This window comes from Camelus dromedarius, chromosome 17, assembly GCF_036321535.1.
Source record: "Camelus dromedarius isolate mCamDro1 chromosome 17, mCamDro1.pat, whole genome shotgun sequence".
Taxonomy (NCBI): Eukaryota; Metazoa; Chordata; class Mammalia; order Artiodactyla; family Camelidae; genus Camelus; species Camelus dromedarius.
This window is the reverse complement of record NC_087452.1, coordinates 41,916,090-41,934,548: the sequence shown is the minus strand read 5'-3', so window position 1 is coordinate 41,934,548 and position 18,459 is coordinate 41,916,090. Positions and strand designations below refer to the sequence as shown.

The 18,459-nt window shown below is 47.3% G+C and overlaps 1 protein-coding gene across 1 annotated transcript in view; it reads left to right on the top strand.

The window, feature by feature from the left end:
• Positions 1-18,459, top strand: part of ITGA9 (integrin subunit alpha 9) — a 314,558-nt gene that overhangs the window by 187,559 nt on the left and 108,540 nt on the right. Inside the window, exon 18 of the mRNA XM_031469935.2 lies at positions 8,139-8,289. Coding sequence (XP_031325795.1) covers positions 8,139-8,289 — 151 coding nt within the window. The remainder of the gene's footprint in view (positions 1-8,138; positions 8,290-18,459) is intronic.

Sequence of the window (18,459 nt, the reverse complement as noted above, 5' to 3'; positions counted from 1 at the left end):
TCAAACACCATTTAAACATACAATTAATACTAAAACAATGATTGAGATTTTTGCATCTTTTTTTTTTATTATTGCAGTAAGTCTTAGAAATCTGGTGTGTATTTTACACTTCATTCAGACCTGCTCAAAAGCCACATGTGACCCGTGGCTGTCATAGGTGATAGCACAGGTCTAGAACATGCACTTCAGAGTTGTCTCACTGTACATGAGGGAGCGGGGGTAACTGTACACCAGTTCTCATCAGTCCTTGGTTGAGGGCTCCGACAGGGAATGTCAGGGGCTTATTTCTCAGGCACTTTGCTGATCTGCAGGAAGAGGTTTTCCAGTGGAAGATGGGGATGCTGGCAGATGGAATTGCAGCCTTGGAGGCCGTGGTCATAAGACCCCCAGGGGACGAGAGCAGGACCACTCAGAGCCTACTGTGTCTTACAATACCTTCACTTTGGTGCCTTATTGTTTATTAACAAATTACTGGCAACACACCTGGCATTGGTGACTCCAGGTAACACTTAAGTTTACTGGCCTCCAAAATCAACCCCAAACTCTGACATTCAAGGTCCTTGGGAATCTGGACACATTCTACTTACTCTAACGGCCTCCCACTCCTCTTACCGCTAAGGATGCCTTTTTCTGGCCTCTTTCCATATTACTTCTGAGTCACTTCCATCCCTTTATCCATTGTTTTTTTTTTCTCCCTGCCTGCAGTGCTTTTCCTATTCCACCCCCCACCCCGCCCCGTATGCTCCTCCTTCTTTAAGATGTGGCTCATTGTCTACATCTCTCAGAGAACTTCTTATGATGACTTCAGTCTACAGTGATTTCTTTCCCCTGGATTCCTCTTACATCTTATTCTGCACCTGTTCCTTCGGTATGACTTGTCTGACCAGCGTCATGGTGTATCTCCTTCACATGATAGTTTATTTGGTACTTTGTGCTCAGACCCTCATAGGAAGACATCAGATGAGCTGCTGTGGTTTGATGTGGTTTCTTTTCATGTTGGTAATTTTAAGCACCAATTGTTGAAAAGCTCTGATAATTGTCAGTAAAGTGCCAAGGAGACTACCCAGCAGAGCTGCTGGAGGCACCTGGAATCATCCTGAATGCCTCCACCAGTTTCAAGGAAAATTGTCAACAGGAAAAATAAGCACTCCCAGTACCTTTTGTAAAGAGATGACATCTCTCAATATTCTAAAAAGGCTAAGAACACAGCCACAAGTTCATTTCTTATCTTATTATACACAAATAAGTTTTATGTCCATTTTATACTGTTTAGTTGGGTTTTTATGGGCTCTGGGAACAGTGGGAACAGGGAGAAGACCACCGGACCAGGAATTAGGAGGGCCGCCTGGCTGCCTGGCTCTGCCACCGTCTGCTGCGTGGCCGCAGGGAAGTGGTTAAATCTGGCCTATAACTGCGAAGTGGTGACTCAGATGAGCCCCCGTCCAGCTGTCAAATTCCATTTCTGATTTTACGATGTCTGCCCTTTCTAAGACAAGGCAGCATCGTTTATGATTTTAAATTGCTGCGGCTGCAGTTCGTGTCATGGCTCTTATGGTACATTGTTGAGGATATCTGTGATTTGTTGGAGGCTGAATCCTTATTCAGGAATGCTGCTGCCAATTTTGACATTTCTCCAGTGGGAGAATGTGATCTGCTTCACAATGTCTTTTTTAATGTGAATTCCATGAATGGAAAAACCAGGGTGTGTGTGCGTGTGTACAATCAATCCGAGCAATGTTTTTGTTCATGGGGCTATCATTCCATCAGCTGTAGGATTCATGGTTCACTTCCTTGATAATACCTTGCCTAAGATCCCCCATGGCCCTTCCCTCCCCGCACTGTCCCTGAAGATTCCCTTCTTTGTGCTCCCGTAGCGTAAGGGATCTCAGAAGGATTCCTTTATCCCTGAGGGTCAGCACTTAGCACATATTGACGTCCACTTAATGTCTTACATGTTTGTTTCCTCCACTAGACTGTGAACAGCTTGAGGGCTGAGACCTGTGTCTCTGGTACCCAGGTTGAGAAGGTAGCTTTACAAAGTGTTGGACGGATAAATGATGAAGGAAGAAGGGAGAGGGGGGATGATGGAAGAATGGAGGGCGGAATGGGTGGGTTTGGCTGCCCTGTATTATTATCCTAGTTGTCATCATCAAACATAGTTGTGGATTTTTTTTTATTTTCCTTTTATGCTGATTCTTGGGGCTTGTATAGATGGACAGAAAACCTCAAGTTTTGTAAGGAAAAGATTGATTCAAAATAAACATTTTTTTAATTATGTCAAATACTAAAGAAGAAGTAAAGTTTATAAATAGTTTATAAGAGAATCGTTTGGCATTAAGAATTTCCCTTTCCCCCACAAAGTAAATAGCTCTCATGCTGAAGAAGACACCTTCCTGTAAGCAGGAGAGAAAAAGCCCAAAGGAAGTAAAAGTCCTGCCCGTGGCGTAGTCGTAACGTTTATAATGAGAGAAATAGCAAGATGAAGACATCCAAAAGGATATGAGGAAAATCACATGGTAGCAAATGTGTCCACAAATACAAGGTCAGTCATAGTAACAGGGTAACAGCGAGTTTTGTAAACTCAAATACAGTTGAACGGAATACACGTAATGAACTGCCTGTGCCTCCTTTACTCAGGCAAAATTTAAACTAGCAGCAAAAGAAAAATAAAAGTATTATATTTTATGAAAGACAGATTATAACCATGAATTATGTAAATAAGGCCAGGGTTTATATCTTTAAGACTAAAGGAAGGTCTACAATGATCTAGTAGAAAATTATTAAACAGCATTCAGCTTCTTTGTTTTCTTTCCTTAGCATCATCACAAAAAATAAAAAGACCTACATAAAACTGTCTTCCATGATAGAGAGGGAAGAGTTTGCTTTAGTGGCCTTTAGTGGTTCAGCATATGATGATTTGATACGGAAATATAATGCGTTTACTCAAGAGGGAACTTTGAATGGTATGCGCTCTTCACGTCCGGTAATGCGCGAGGTCAGAGCGCAGGTTCTGCTGTGACGTGGAGGCGCCACGCAGCTACCGACATGCCAGCAGCAGCATCTGACACTTGGAGGACTGAATGAATGGGTGCTGAACTTAAGTATAAATGCAGCGTGTTCACTAACAGCTGCTATAAGATGTCTCAGGACAGTTACATTTGTTTTGTCATTTTTGATAGTAAATGAGCAAGACGTTTCCAGCAGGCTGTATGTGCGCTGTAAGTTAAGCTTCATAGAAACTGTGTGGTTGGTATCTTAGGTTGACGACAAATAATGCTTTTCACGTAAAAGTGCACCAGGGTCATTGGTGGACATGGAAATACGATCCACTTAAAAGACTGCACCAGCAAATTAGAATCAATGGGGAAATTTCTCAAGGAAGGAAATACCTTGAAAATTAGAAAAAATTGTTCTTCAGTGGATCAGTGAGCACCTGTGGAATGTTTGACACAAAACTCCTGGGTCTGAGAAGCTGGTTTTTGTGGACTCTTGTTCTTTTCAGATGTCACTAAAAGGCATTTCTTGCCAAAGCCCTTCCCGACTGAGGTGGAGTTTATGTAGCTCACACAGCCTTCATGCCAGGGGAAGCTGGGCACCAGCTCCGGCTCAGCCCCTCCATGGCCGCTGGGTGACCTTGGCCTGTAAATGTGAAGGCTGAACTGATGCTCTGTATTGGGGATGTCATGCATGCCATTCATTCATTCAGTGAGAGTTTGTTGAACACTGACTGTGTGCCAGGCACTCTTCTATCCCTGGAGGTTCAGTGATGGGCAAAACCAGACAGGGGTCTCTGCCCCTGGTGCTTAGATCCTCATAGGGGGAGAAACTTCCTTGATCAATTAGCCACACAAATAAATGTGTCATCACGGCCTTGGGAAACGCCAGGAAGGGACTGATGGAGCTCTGGGACTGGAAAAGCTCATAATAGGGGGATTGATTGATTTCACCCAGAAGGGAGACCAGAAGGGGCCTCCTGGGGGTGTGACAGGCAAGGGGCTGGAGGACACAGGCTACAGTGGAGAGGGATGGCTGTGAAGGCACAGGAGGCACTGAGTTCTCTGCCCAGCACAGCAACTTGACCGCCTTATCTCTCTGCATCTCGACTTTTTCATCTTTAAAAATGGGACCGACATCAAGAACCTTTCATGCGCTTGTAGGTTTCAGGATAACATGTTTGAAAGTACCAGCACCAGGAAAAATACATTTCATTTCATTTCTAAAAACAGCTTTGGAAGCAGAGATGTTCTGTTTTGTATGTAAATTTTAGAAGTGGAGAAAGAGTGAAAACAGCATCGAGGGTTCGTTAAAACGTCCGAGTTTGCTTTGGGCCCTGGAAGGTGCCTGGCTTTCCTTAATCATCAAAGAGCCATGTTTACATTGCCTGACCCTGAAACCCTGGGAATGACCTTGCTGTGTGATTAAGTGACAGAGGCCCGAGCTTTAGGGGCTGGTGGAAGGTTAGACATTCCTGGCCTGATCTCTGGCCATTTAATTCACGGGGAAAGGAGGCTGAGCACGTGAACGACAAAACTGGAACGAGGAGGCACCCCTCCGCGCCCTGGTCCTATGCTTCTCTATCTTGTCTCTCTGCTTAATATTCCATCTGGAAACTATGGATACTCTCCGAGGTGCCTGGGCTACTTGTGGGTGCTTATGCAATTCCTTCTCGAGATGAAGCGAGGTTAACGCTCTCTCATAACTCCTCAAGGCCTGAGGATTACTCCTTTAATCTTACAAAAGCAAACAGGAGGACAGAAATAACCCATCAATTGTTAAAAATGAAAATGGCCAAGAATAATAAATAATTGCCACAAGAGCTTGAGGTCAGGGTCTTAATTTATTGGAGGCCATTCAGCAATCTGAAACTTCTCTCCGAGTTAATTTCTCACATCTTGTTTGGATCCTGAGAGCTCTTGCTTCCAAAAGCAAGGCTATCGGATGGCCCCTCGCACATGTTATTCTTGTTGACATGCCAGGCATGCAGGAGAGTGGGGTCCTCTCTTGACAGATGGGTAATGATGATTCCTCCCCCACAAAAATCCGTATTTCAAAGTATGATAGCCTACCGAGATTTTGGAGAGTTCTCTTCTCTTTCGTGCTGTGTTAGCTGTGTTCATGGTTGCAAGCAACAATAAACATGTGCTTGTTAATGTAAGCAGAAAAGGAATTTATTGGAAAGATATGGGCTGGTTCAGAGCATCAGCAGGAAGAGGAGGCAAGGCTCAGCCCTGGATGCCACCCCTGGGTTCTCAACTCCTCTGGGTCTGCCTCAGATGATCTCAGGGGGCCCTGGTGTCCTTGGGCAGCCCTCAAAATTCATGGCCCCTGTTGGCAGCATCTGCTCCCTACTCTGAGGCCACTTGACCACCTTAGATCACATGACTGCACGTGTCAGGTGCCCACACTTCAGTGACAGGGAGGCGGGGAGTGGGCGTGTCTGCCCCCGTTCTGTTAATGTGCCCTTCCTACCTATCTTGAGACTGCCCCCCCAAACTGGAAGGTGTCAGGATGCTGAGTGGTCCCTCAAATGATAACTGTTTATTAGTCAAACCCTCATATGCTTGATCACATCTCCCCTTAACTGTTTGGCCAGTCAGAGATTGGCCACCAGTGTGAATTTATTTTGGCCAAAGCTCACATCACATAATAATCACATAATAATCATTAGTCCCCTGTGCATCTTCATCATCAGCATCTTCCTCACCACCATCATCCTCATCTCCACCAAACCCACCACCATCATCCTCACCACCATCATCCTCATCTCCATCATCCTCATCTCCACCAAACCCACCACCATCATCCTCAACACCATCATCCTCATCTCCATCATCCTCATCTCCACCAAACTCACCACCATCATCCTCATCTCCACCAAACCCACCACCATCATCCTCACCACCATCATCCTCATCTCCATCATCCTCATCTCCACCAAACTCACCATCATCTTCCTCACCACCATCATCCTCACCACCATCATCCTCATCTCCATCATCCTCATCTCCACCAAACTCACCACCATCATCCTCACCACCATCATCCTTATCTCCATCATCATCCCATTGGTGGCCCCTTCACTCCCCCACTCTCCCAGGTTGCCATTTCCCTCCATTTCCTCCCCTCTCAAACATTCCCTCCTCTTCCTCTCCCTTCCCGGTTTTGATGCTGCTTCTATTCCCCTGCAGAATGGAAGCAATCATAGGGGAACTTTCATCTGTTCCCACTACCCATCTACACGATGGATCGCTCCACTTTCTCACTTCATACCAGGTGAGGCCAGGCCCTCCCTTTGTTCACCAGGCCATCCAGCACTTGTGCTCTGTCACGTCTTCATTAATCGTCTCCTGTGTAGTAGATCCTTCCCATGATCATGAAATGTGCTGTGACGATTCCCACCTAAAAAGAAAAAACAGTTCCCTTGGGCCCCTTCCTCCACCAGCTGTCATCCTATTTCTCTTCTTTCCTTTATAGAAAAATTCCTCCAGATAGTTGGCTGTGCTCACTGTTTCCCTTTTTTCTCCTCCTGCCTCTCTTAAACCAACCCCAGTCAAGCTTTCTTCCCCATCCCTGCACTAGAGCAATGCCTATCAAGATCACCAGTGACCTCCAGGTGGCTCGTTCCAGTGGCCAGTTCTAATTCTTCACGTTACTTTGCCAGGTTTCACAAAACTGATGACTGCTGTCTTGAAGCATTTGGCTGGTTGGATACCATCTGTCTTGGTTTTCCTCCTGTCTCCTTAACCGCTCTTTTTCAGTCTCCTTTGTTGATTCCTCCTCATCTTCAACTCCTCTAAGTGTGAGACCCCCTTCTCTATTTACATGCATTCTCTAGTGATCATTTCTAGTCCACCCTGAATACGTATCTCCACCTATGACACGTCTTCAACTCCAGACTCTTGCATCCAACTGTCTTTGCATCTTTTCTTAAAAATCCAGTAGACATTTGGGTTTTCTCTGCTGGACCTTCTATACCTGTGGTCTTTCCCATCTCAGTAAGTGACAACTCTTCCCTTCCAGTTATTGAATTTAAAATCCTTGCAGCCATCCTTGACTCTCTTTCCCTAACACCCCACCCCTCATCCAATCCATGAGCAAAACCTGTTGGCCACAGCCTTCGAAACACATTGAGACTATGACCCCTTCTCACTGCCTCACCTTCTACCACGTGGTCTGAACTGCCATCTTCTTACACCTGAATTAGTACAAGAACCTCCCAACCAGGTTCCCTGCTCCCCCGTCAGCCACTCACTCCAGACTGTTCATGTCACAGCCAGCGTGAGCCTTTAAACATGGAAGTCAGGTCACACCACTCCCCTGCTCAGAGCCCTGCAGGAGCCCCGGGCTCAGAGTCAAACTGAGGTCCCCGTGATGGCCCGCAGTGCCCGGTGGTCTGCCCGTCCCAGTCCCTCCCCTCTTTCCCAGCAGTTCCTCCCACGCTCCCCTCCCTCACTCCTCCCCAGCCATGCTGGCCGCCTTGCCGTCCTTGAACACAGCAGGCACAACTTTTGCTTTGCTGGTCCCCAGATATCTGTGTATCTTGTTCTCTTTCTTCCTTCCGGTTTCTACTGAGAGGTCGCCTCACCAGTGAAGCTACCCTTACCAGCCAATTTAAAATTGCACCCCACTCTCCCCCCGAATCTGCTGCTCTCTGTCCTTCTCACCCTTTGTAAGATTCCCCCTTTGCTCTTGTCGCACTCTGACTGGTACATCTGCCTCTTTGTGTATGCGCTTTGGGGCTCCCTGAGGCTATGGGAAGGCAAGACCTCTGTTTTGTTCACTACTCTCACTGGCACATGGAGCAGGTGCTCAGAAACATCTGAATGAATTACTGTAGGCCTGAATTCCATGTATAGGTCATTGAATGTCTTATAATTTTCCAAGTCGGATGTATGGATTTCACATGGACCACAGAACATCCTAGTGAGTCCTCAGAACCCCTGTGCTTAGAAGACAAAGCGGAGGCCCCTGGGAACTGACTGCTTGCCCCAGGACGCATGGCCGGTTTGTGAGGTTCCTGGTACTTGTAGTTCCAACCCCTGTTGAGTTTCTGCCCCTGCTCTTAGCTCCCCACTGACACCTCATGTTGTATTAGTGAAAGCTTTAGGCCATTCATTGCTGTTCATTTTCCATTGCAGCGTTGATGAGAAAACCCCATACCTAGCTTTGGGGGCCGTGAAGAACATCTCCCTAAACATCTCCATTGCCAACCTCGGGGACGATGCCTATGATGCTAACGTGTCCTTCAACGTTTCCCGGGAGCTCTTCTTCATCAACATGTGGCAGAAGGTAAGGGGGGCCCACATCGAAGGCATGTGCTGACTTTCCTTGGAGCTTGGCATAGGCAGTGATCCTACCAAGACAAGTCCTATATGTGGAAGAGTCTTTGGAATGATTACAATTGGACTCAGAAAACATGTTGGTCCAGCCCAAAAAGAAGCCATAAATACGCAGGGAGTGTCAGAGCAGCATCCATATCTCACACCATCTCCATCCCTTCTCTCTTGTGAAACCCTCTCTGCAGTTTTATGTCTGACCCCTTCTCTGATATGATCCCATCACCATCTCTAGCACATGCATGTTCTAGAGAATTCCCCCTCTAGGTCAGTGGTTGTGAAAAACAAGGAATGAGAACGGATACCTCCTTATCACGAGTAGTTATCACCAACGGTGCATTTGATGTTTTCCATTGAGAGGGTCGTGGCCATCAGCCTGTGCTTTGGCATATTGATTTATTCCTGAAATATTTTAATGAATTGAGGAAATCAAATTATTTCCATGAATTGAGTGAGTTTTTTTCTTTTTTTAAAGAGTGAATGAATTTATTTGAATGATTGACATTTAAGTTGCATGACTCAAGAAAGGAAAAGGAGCAGGGATGCCCGCCTGCCCCGTAATCCACCCAGTGAACCATGTTGGGGAAGAAGGAGTCACAGGCCTGGTGTGTGGGCAGCAGGAGGAACAAGTGAACTCAGACAGATCTCCCTCCCCACCCCGGGGGTTGTCTGACTGTCGGCAGCTGTTCCGATGGGAACTTTTGCAGCTTTTGTAAGTGTTCACAGCATTGAACTGCAGTGCCTGAGGCCCGTATTAAAATGGAGCCAAAGTCACTTTCCGCGAGAAACCTTTCCTAACCTGCAGGTGAGCACCAAGGGCAGCCTTCTGTCCAGGCACAGGTCCGGCCAGGCTCCATAGTTTGCACAGGGCTGTGCCAACCCTGCACGGCTTGGGGGCAGCTGAAGCATGTAGCGCCATCTGGAATGGCTCTCCAGGAACTCCCCCAAGAGGTCATCTCAGATGCTCTGCTGCTCCATCGTTTTGGAGCTCCAGGATGAGGGAGACCACAGAAGCACTGAATGGCGTGCTTTCCAGCCACCTTCTACACCCAAACTATCATCCCTGGGTTAAGCCCAGTGCAGAGGGAACCAGGTATCTATAGGCTTCTGTTACCTGGCGATGCACAGAATCTCCCTTACAGAATTTCCATGCCATGATGTCATGGTGCCATGACACCATCTTCCTAGGGGTGGGGGAGAAGCGGCTAGGAGGGTGGACGGGGTAGGGGAAGAGGAGATTATGCAGGGACCAGACCTGTGGTACCTCCTCTGTGGTAACTGAGAGGATGTGGCTGGTGACTGAGTCATCACAGTGAGCAGGTTCCCCTCACTCAGGGATACATTTCTCTGTCTCAGAATTAGGAATAGCTGTGCTTTCCCCCAGCATTTTGCCTTGTTTGTACCTGTGGACACAGTCTTCCGTGTAACCGACTAAGCTTCGTTGTCTCTGTTTGCTGGAAAATTCAGAGCTGGCTCCACTCTTTCGGGACGTAGGAGTTGGTAGTAGTATTGTATAAACTAAGTAGCCACCTGCATCTTACTTTACTCCCCTTCACCATGTTTTTTTTCTTTTTAGCTGGCAGATTGCATAATAGTCTTATCATAGGATGTATGTGGGTTACCTGTTAATTCCAATTATTGTATATTTCAAGTCCAGTTTTATTCTCTTTTAAATGATACTGTGATGAGCATCTTTTACAGAGCTTAGTATAAGCAAATGATTATTTGCTTAATCCTATAATTATTTGGGAAGTGGCAAGTATCATTTATTGACCACCTACTATACACCAGGGGTTTTACCTGCATTTTCCATTCCCTCCTTACTGCATGTGTTGCATCTGATTTATTGGCGGAATGCTCTCAGAAGAGAAGTGAGGGAAGCAGGATGGGGCAGAAAGGGCTGAGTAAGGGTGTGCTGTCGTAAAATCTGGCCTTGGTCTGATTTGTGGGGCAGAAAGAGGTGGGGAAGGCCCTAGAGCATAAATTGCTCAGCAAAATTGTCTGCCCGTGAAGTGGCCGGGGAGCTGTGTTCCCACCCCTGTATCATCACTGACCACTGGGGGGCGGTGGTGAGTAGCCTCCCGGGCATTCCGGAGGTGGGGACTCCTGTCAGCCAGTGCACCTGCGAAAGACACAGATATGTCATTGGCTGCTGTTCTGAGAGCCCGGTCCTTCCTGCCTCCCCTCCTCCCCAGGCTTGTTCACCATGCCCCTCAACACACATTTAAATCCACTTATAATTTACTCCTGAAGCTGCCTGCATCCAGAACACCCACCCCCTCATTTTGTTTAATGAACTGCTCCGGCCTCACGTCTCAGCCCGGGTGTCACCCAGGCGGGGCCCTCACCTGGCTGCACACGTGATGTGAGTGGACGGACAGATGGCTGGATGGGTGGCTCTGCCTCCTGGTCAAAGTCACAGCGCAACCCCAGAGCCCAGCCCCTGCCTCCAAGGTCTCCGGCCTTGTCTGCCATTGTGCTGTTAGTGGTATGTTAATTTCTGAGATTGAACAGAAAATATCGCCTGAGATGAGTTTTTCTGTCTCATGTGAGGCTTCTTTCATAGACTCGTCCTGGTTCCTACCTTTAAGGGAAAGTTGCTTGTAAAAGTGTGGGATTCACATGCATGACCATCTGCTAACTGTTCTCTCACCTACATAAAGCTACCTTGAAAACACTGTATAATAGGATGTAATTTGTTGCTAGGCTGGCCGGCGTGTGCTGTCCAGGTGTAGCGCAGTTTATAACGGTCTCCCGTGCAGCAGTGAGAGGGATCTCTTAAGGGTGGGGAGAGAGAATAAGAAAGAATGGAGAAGATGTAGTTTGGAATAGCACTGCATCACACAACTTGAGGGCCACGTTCACACTGGGTTCTGTGTGAGCGATAGCCCAGAGCACAGTCCCACGCAGTGTGATGTGAACGGTACCCTCTGGAGCTGTACAGCCATGTGACACTGGAGTCAAAGTCAAGTCGCGTTTTATTTTCTTGCCTTGGTGCCACTTGGCACAAAGGGGTTTGGTCCTTCTTGTGTCTGTGGAACAGGAATGGATTTGTTTGGACAACAGTGATGAAGTACCTGCTAAGTACCAGCTGCTAGGAGACACAAAGATGGGTCAGCAGCAGTCCTGGCTGCCAGGGAGCTCACAGACTAATAGGATGAAGGGCATCTCAGCCAGCAATGAAAGTCCAAGGCGCCAGCTGCTCTGCAGAGGTGCTGAGAAGTTGCTCTGAAGCACAGAGATGACAAGGTGAAGCAAGTCATTGCTGCAACAGCTAGTTTTGGGTTGGACAGAATCCCTGGAGAAGTGCTTAGGGTAGAGGAACGGGCCCCTGAAGAATTGGTGCCAACACTGCAGAACTAGGGTGGTGGGGTGGGGAGGGCCAGTTAATTTGGGAGGTGAAATTGAGAGCTGGGCTTGCAGCAAGGGTGAGTTGGCAGAGGAGAGCACAGGAGGAGGGACAAGAGAGACCGAGTGGGATGGAAAGAGGCTGCCCATGTGGGACAGAGGACCTGTACCATTCATGTGGCGGGGTGAGCTCAGGACAGTTTAGGGATGCTGATGCCTGCTGCTCTGTGCTGAAGTATCTTGTCGGTTAGGACTCCTGAGCTCATAAATGCTTCACGTGATGGTGCGATGGGGTGGGCGGAGAGAGAAACTCAAGGAAGGGGCTGGCTGCATGAGCGCACCTTCATGGTACTGACTGTCATGCACGCATAGAAGCAGACACGGACGTGGACAGTGTAAGCTTCAAACCAGGAGCAAGCGAGCTCCCAGCTGACCTACAGATTTAGAGGAGGCCCCGCTGGGAGAGGAGAAAGAACAAGGGCAGCTTGTGACCCAGTCTCCTCTCCACAGCCTGGTGTCTTGGTTGGGTCTCCCAGACGCTGACCTTGAAGCCAGGAATTGAGGGCAGTTCGTTTGTTTGGGAAGTGCAGGAAACACTGATAAGGAGGCGGAGTGACACAGGCAGGTAGAGGCAGCTAACAAAGAGTTCTTTGACACCAGCTACCACCATGGGTGATGGGGCTTAATCCCTCAGGGCAGCTCCGGGGAATGGTGCAGGATGCAAGCCTCGGCTGAGGGAGCTGGGGATTCACACCCCTTCCCAAGGAGTCGATGATTGAGACCTTCTCTGGGGATTCATTCCCCCGTACTTCTGTCACAATGTGCGTGGCCAGTGGAGCCTACACGGTTCTGGAACAATGTCCTCAGGCACAGAGATGCAGACATTGGCAGCTGGAGGTGGGCTGGAGCACCCTGAAAGCTGAGACCCTCTGAGCAGGGCTCACCAGCATCTGTTGGAAATGCCCACCAGGTTGGAAGCCCCTCAATCCTGAGCACCTCACTTTCTAGGCTTCTCGAAGTTGTGAGCTGGCCTCAGAGAACTTTGCTGGGGTTCTAATGGTGCACACCTCACAGTCTATAGGAACGGGGCAAGACAGGTGTTGCAAATGGGAGAAGAGTGCCAGGCATGGGACAGTAGGGAGTGGTGGAGACTATGGAAAAATGGAGGATTCCAGCCTCATTCACAGAAGGCAGCCACTGCCCAGCAGTGGTCACTGGTTGCCGGGTGGGAGGGAGGGCCAGTTTGCCAGACTTCCTATTTTTCAGCCAAAGCCAGAAATCCACATTTTTCAGTGAAATCTCATGACTTTGGCAGTTAATTAAAATGTTCTCTGAGCGTTGTATGGGCCAAACAAAACATGTCTATTTACTGCATCCAGCCCTTCGGCCACCAACTGTGACCTGCAGCTTAGCTGTTCTCCATACGTTCTAGTCCCCTTGTCTGCCTGTTTGTCACGTGGATCTAGGGTTTTGGCAAAACGAGTCTCTCTGCGGCCTTTCACGTCCACCACTGGGTGGTAGATAAGTCAGCCAAGAGACTGGGATTTGGGGACTTTGAGGACAAGTGTGTGTGGAGGGAAGGAGGGGACTAGAGAGTGTCAACCCAAATGTAGTGTCCAAGGAATTTTTACAGCTAATGATGTTTTGTAAACGATCTGCGAGCTAGAATATTTGTACTCTGCAGTGATTGCAAGAAGCAGCTTAAGCTGGAGTGTTTTAGAGTTTCTTAGTCTTAGAAGTTCTTAGAAGAGAAGTAAATAACCCACCGCCAAGGTGGAGCAGAGGGGAAGTGAGGCTCTGGATCCCATTGGAAGGGGAGGTCAACCTCCAGCTGTTTCTCACCACCAGTGTGGCCTTGGGTGCAGAGTCACCTTCTGTCTGCGCTTCGGTCTCTTTCTTATAGAATGAGATGTGCTGAGGATTAAATAAGGCCTACGCCAAGCTCCTTGTACGTGATGGGTGCCTGTCATGGTACCTCTCACAGCACATGCTTTATAGTCCATTCATTTACTTCAATTTTTTGGTGGGTAGGTAAGTAGGTTTATTTTTTTCTTTTTTTAGAGGAGGTGCTGGGGATTGAACCCAGGACCTTGTGCATGCTAAGCATGTGCTCTACCACTTGAGCTATACCCTCTCCCGCATAAGGGATATATTTTGATCACCCACCTCAGACCAAGATTAAACGCTAAGTGACAGGAGGAAAAAAGGCAAGAACATAGTATGTAGCTTGTGAATCAGAGAGTGTTGACTCTTCCTTTTAAACTGAGAATCAAGACCTGTGGTCTTAACAAAGGACTGTGTATGTGACTTCATCATGTCAAAAACTAGAGATAGGGTTAAACCCAACATATTTTTATATTTAATGAATTGCTTTTCTTTAAAAAATAAAATTACATGAGAAGTAATGTAAAACTTAGTAAAGGTCAGCTCAGTAAATGTTTTTGTTAGCTTTCGTGGCTCTGTTTGCTTTTAATGCTTGTTGATTTTCTTACTATTTGCTTTAATATTGGAATTTTTGGTTTGGGAATGTTGACTTTTAAAAGTCCAAGCTGTATCATTGTTCAAATATGTGGTACATGCAATAAATAATATCAGACTTAAAGAATGTGGAGAATGATGGGCTGCACAAACAATGGGTTGTGAAGCCCGGGCAGGGAGGGGACCAGCCCAAAGGTCTACAGAAGTGTGATGTCCTCTGAAGCCTGGTGGAGAAGTTGGGTTTTTATCACATAGGCAGTGAATGAAGGGGCTAGACTGAGGGTCTGGATGGAGGAAACAGAAGCAAGGATGGAGGCTGGGACATCCAGGGAGAAAAGCCAAGGAGTGAACAGTGTAGGGACGTCCAAAGTGAGTTCCATCTTGGACCTGCTGGAGGAGGGAGGCAAGTGAGGAGGCAGGACATGTGATCATAAATCCAGTGGGAGGACAAAGAACCTCCACGGTGATCACGTTCAGAGCGCTTCCCGTTTATAAGACATGTCATTACTGCTCGTCGCCCGTTGGTTGTAAGTCACTGGATTCAACCCATGAGCTGTTGCCTCACCTCCCAGTCTCCTGGAGGGACTGCGATGGTGGGATGGGCCCTGTCTTTTAATTTCCTTCATGACAGGACCTAATGTGGGAGGTGTGAAGACATAGGAGGCAGACAGAAGGAAAGCCCGGTTGTGCTCTTTCTGGGGAGTGAGCCCTCTGGGTTCTGAATTAAACTGAGCTCTGGGGGTAGGAAATCACCAGCGCCACTTCTGTGGCTTTTAGTGGCTTATTCTTCGTGACAAGAAGCAATAGAGGGCTCATAGGTTTGTTTTTCTTGTAAAGTGATTCTTCCAGCTCATACCTACCTTTACCTGCACAAAGGGCAACCCCTTCTCATTTTCAAGGCAAACCACTCAAGATGGCACTAGGCGATAAGACTGATCCAGTTTCTAACCTGGGTCGAACAGGAAAGATTACACCCTTCCATGTTTGCATACCTTTATATTTGCGGGAGGGCCCTGGCCTGTTCTCAGACAGAAGTTTCCACATGGAAGCTGCATCCGTACACACAGACAAAATGAGATGTGTTAAGCGGAGCTGGGAAGTCTCCAGCATCGCGCATTGGAAAGGTTTGCAGGTGGAAGTGCGTGCACCTCATCCTTCAGCGAGTAAACAGATTTCAAAGAGCCTTCCTGCGTTCTGCCACCGCCCTCATTTCTGGCAGGAACTGACTTTCATTGTGTTCTGCTTTCTCCGGTGTCTCTCATCAAGTTAATAGTAGCCTCGAGTCAAATGCAACCCTTAGATGTTTATAGTCATCTTGGCTGGGCCATTAAGATGATGAATGAACTTGCTGCTTGCCCTGGTAAGAGCCCAGAGGGTGGATATTGATATTCAGAAAATAGTAAGTCTTTTTCGCTCCTTTCCTGTTTTTAATCCAGTGCCCCAAGCCCCCTGGTGCTTTACCTTGAACTTCCTGCTTAATGCCAGGCAGAAAAACCTCACCTGGATCCAAGCCCATTTGAGGTTCTAACACAGAGCGAGCTCTTTCTCTCATCCCTTGCTTGTCAGAGATAAATCCCACCTTCCCTAGAGCCCCTGCCCTTCCCCTGGAGTGGACGAGCAGGGGTGGTGGGGAGCAGGTACCAGATGCCAGGTTGCAGCTCCTCACTCTTCCGGCCCGGCCATCAGAGCCATCCTAACACCGAGTGAAGCGGTGCCTGGGAGGAAGGCTGGGCCCTTTCTATGGCGGCCGGCAGCAAGGCAGTGCTGGAGAAACCCAGACACTGATTTCATATCACACACGGCCTCCAAGTTCCACGGTGGGTCTCAGCTTTCATATATATGAAAAGCTGCATTTGTGTATTCACTGCATTTGGAAGGAAGGCTAGGTTTTGGTTTAGAAATGTCAACAGAGCTGTAGCTACGACAGGGATCTTTTACGTTACGAAGGACGTTTTCCAGAGCTGCAGGACTTGGGCAGATCTATGGGGCGGGGAGAGTTTAGAAAACATGTGGTAAACCTCCGTATTTTTTTTCTAATGAACTGCAAAACAGCCATTTAATCATTTCCTCTTTTAAAAGGAAAGGGGGAGTCTTGGATTTTAAATCTTTTTTATAAAAAAAAAACCTCTTAAAAAGAAAGCCATGAAAATCATTTGCTAAGTCCAACAAAAGAAAACTTTAAAAAAATCAAGAAGAATGTAGGTGTTTTAGGCTGAGTTTTCCTTGAAGCAGATCCTGAGGTGCAGGTTCACGGCAAGTGGTTTGGGAGGGATGAGCTCCCTGGGGAGAGGCATAGGGAGTAGAGGACACAGATCAGGAAGGGGTGCAGTCTCAGGCAGAGTCCCACTGAGCTCCAAAGTGTGGGTCACGTCTCAGCACTGCTCCATCTCCAGACCAGGAAGTTGGGCTTTTGTTCTTCTGCAAGCACTGGTCATTGGTTAAAGCCACTTACGGAGGAAATGAAGTCCTTGGCACTTTCTGCCTTCTGAGGGAGTGGTGTGGACAGAGCGGGCAGCAGCTAGAGGGCAGGCCTCGAAGAAGTCCCACGGGCACTGGCTCCAAGCAGATTTGCTTTATGGAAGCAAATGCAAACGGAAGCCAGAAGGTGGGCACCTTAAGGGGATCCATGGATCTGAGTGGAACACTGGAAGTGATGCTACAGTAGGATGACCTTCAGCTGGTGTGCTTTGGGTTCTGGAGGGTATGTTACAAGCATATGGATAAAGTCTTCGAGCTCTTGAGGTGTTTGTGTGATGTGGTCAGTGTCAGTTGCACATAGGATGTTTCCACCAGCATCTGAATCAGGGAATCGACAAATATGAAAGCCCTTGGAATTTAAGAGAGAGCGTGAATGCATAGCTGTGGTCTAATACAGCCCAGCTTGCCAGAGCTGGCATTTCATCCCTTCGAGGCCAGACTTACAAGTAGCTCCCTTTCTCCCTGTTGGCCCCAGCATCATTCTTACCCAGCCTCCTGAGTTTAACTAGCCAGCCTGTTCTCCTAAGCAAGTAGATGAAGCAGCTAATTTTAAAAATCAGTTAGGAATGTGTTTGGCTGCATGTACCAGAAAGGAAAACTTTCAGTAGCTTATCCTAATGAGATTTTAGTTTTTCTTTTGCAATAATAAGTCTAGAGGTGGACATTGCAGGACCGGTAACTATATGATGCCATCCAAAGCCCAGTTCCTTTTGTCTTTCCACTCAGCCTTTCTTTATACATCTTGCTTCTTGGTTTCTACTTCCAACATTGCCGCTGCAGTCCAGGCAGTAAGAAGAAGAAAGATAACAGGTCTGCCCCCTTTGAAAGAGCTTTCCTGAAGCTCTATTTAGCATTTTCCTTGTACATCTCATTGGCCACAACCATGTCATGTGGCTACCTCAGCCACAAGGGAGACTGGGCTATGAATTTTCCTAGCTGGGCACCCTGCCACCCCAAACACAGCCAAATTCTATTTACAAAGACGAAGGGAAGAATGGCATTGGGAGGCATCAGCCTCAGCCAACCAATCAGCATCACCTCAGCCACAGCAGGCACCTGGGACAACTCAATATGCTACCGTAGTTCTTCAAAAGGGCATCTGATTTTACCCCCTGAAATATAAGGGTAAAAGAAATAATTTGATCCATCATGTTGTGTTGGCTTTCTGAATATGTCATTCTTCAGATCTATCATAGCTCAGTTTGGGTAAGCCAAAAACAAATGAGCAACTTACACAGATCTTTCCAGACAAGAATAAGTGTCATACTCCAACCGAATAGGTTTTCTTTTAGACCTATGATATTTTGATTTAGGACTTTTTTCTAATATTGGACTGAGTCTTTTCTAAACTCCTTTTTTATTTCTAAAAACATTTTGAAAAAAGATTGAATCTCAAAGAATAAACTGAATCTGGTCCCTGAGCAAAGGAGCAATAAAAGTCTAAAACTGTACACCGTTAGAGTCTTAGACAGATTTTATTTTGGTGTGTCAATACCAAGTACGGGTCTCTGAGATACAAAGCAGAAAAAAGGAAGGACAGAGAATGAGTCACAGACAAACAGGCAAATGACCAGCCCAATTACTATCTAATTTTCCTTCTGCTGAAGTTCTTCCAGGCTCTGCGTTATGGCATTTGGGATATTTTTAAAGTCACCCTCGAGAATACCTGTTGGGGAGATCTGGTTTGGCCGTAGTCAGGTGCAGCAGAGCACCTGGTGAGCACCAGCAGGTGGTGTGCCCCAGGTCGTGCCCAAGGAGTCTACTCCTTCAGTAGATGTCAGACCTGATAAAGCACAGGATCTCTATCTGTACACCTCAT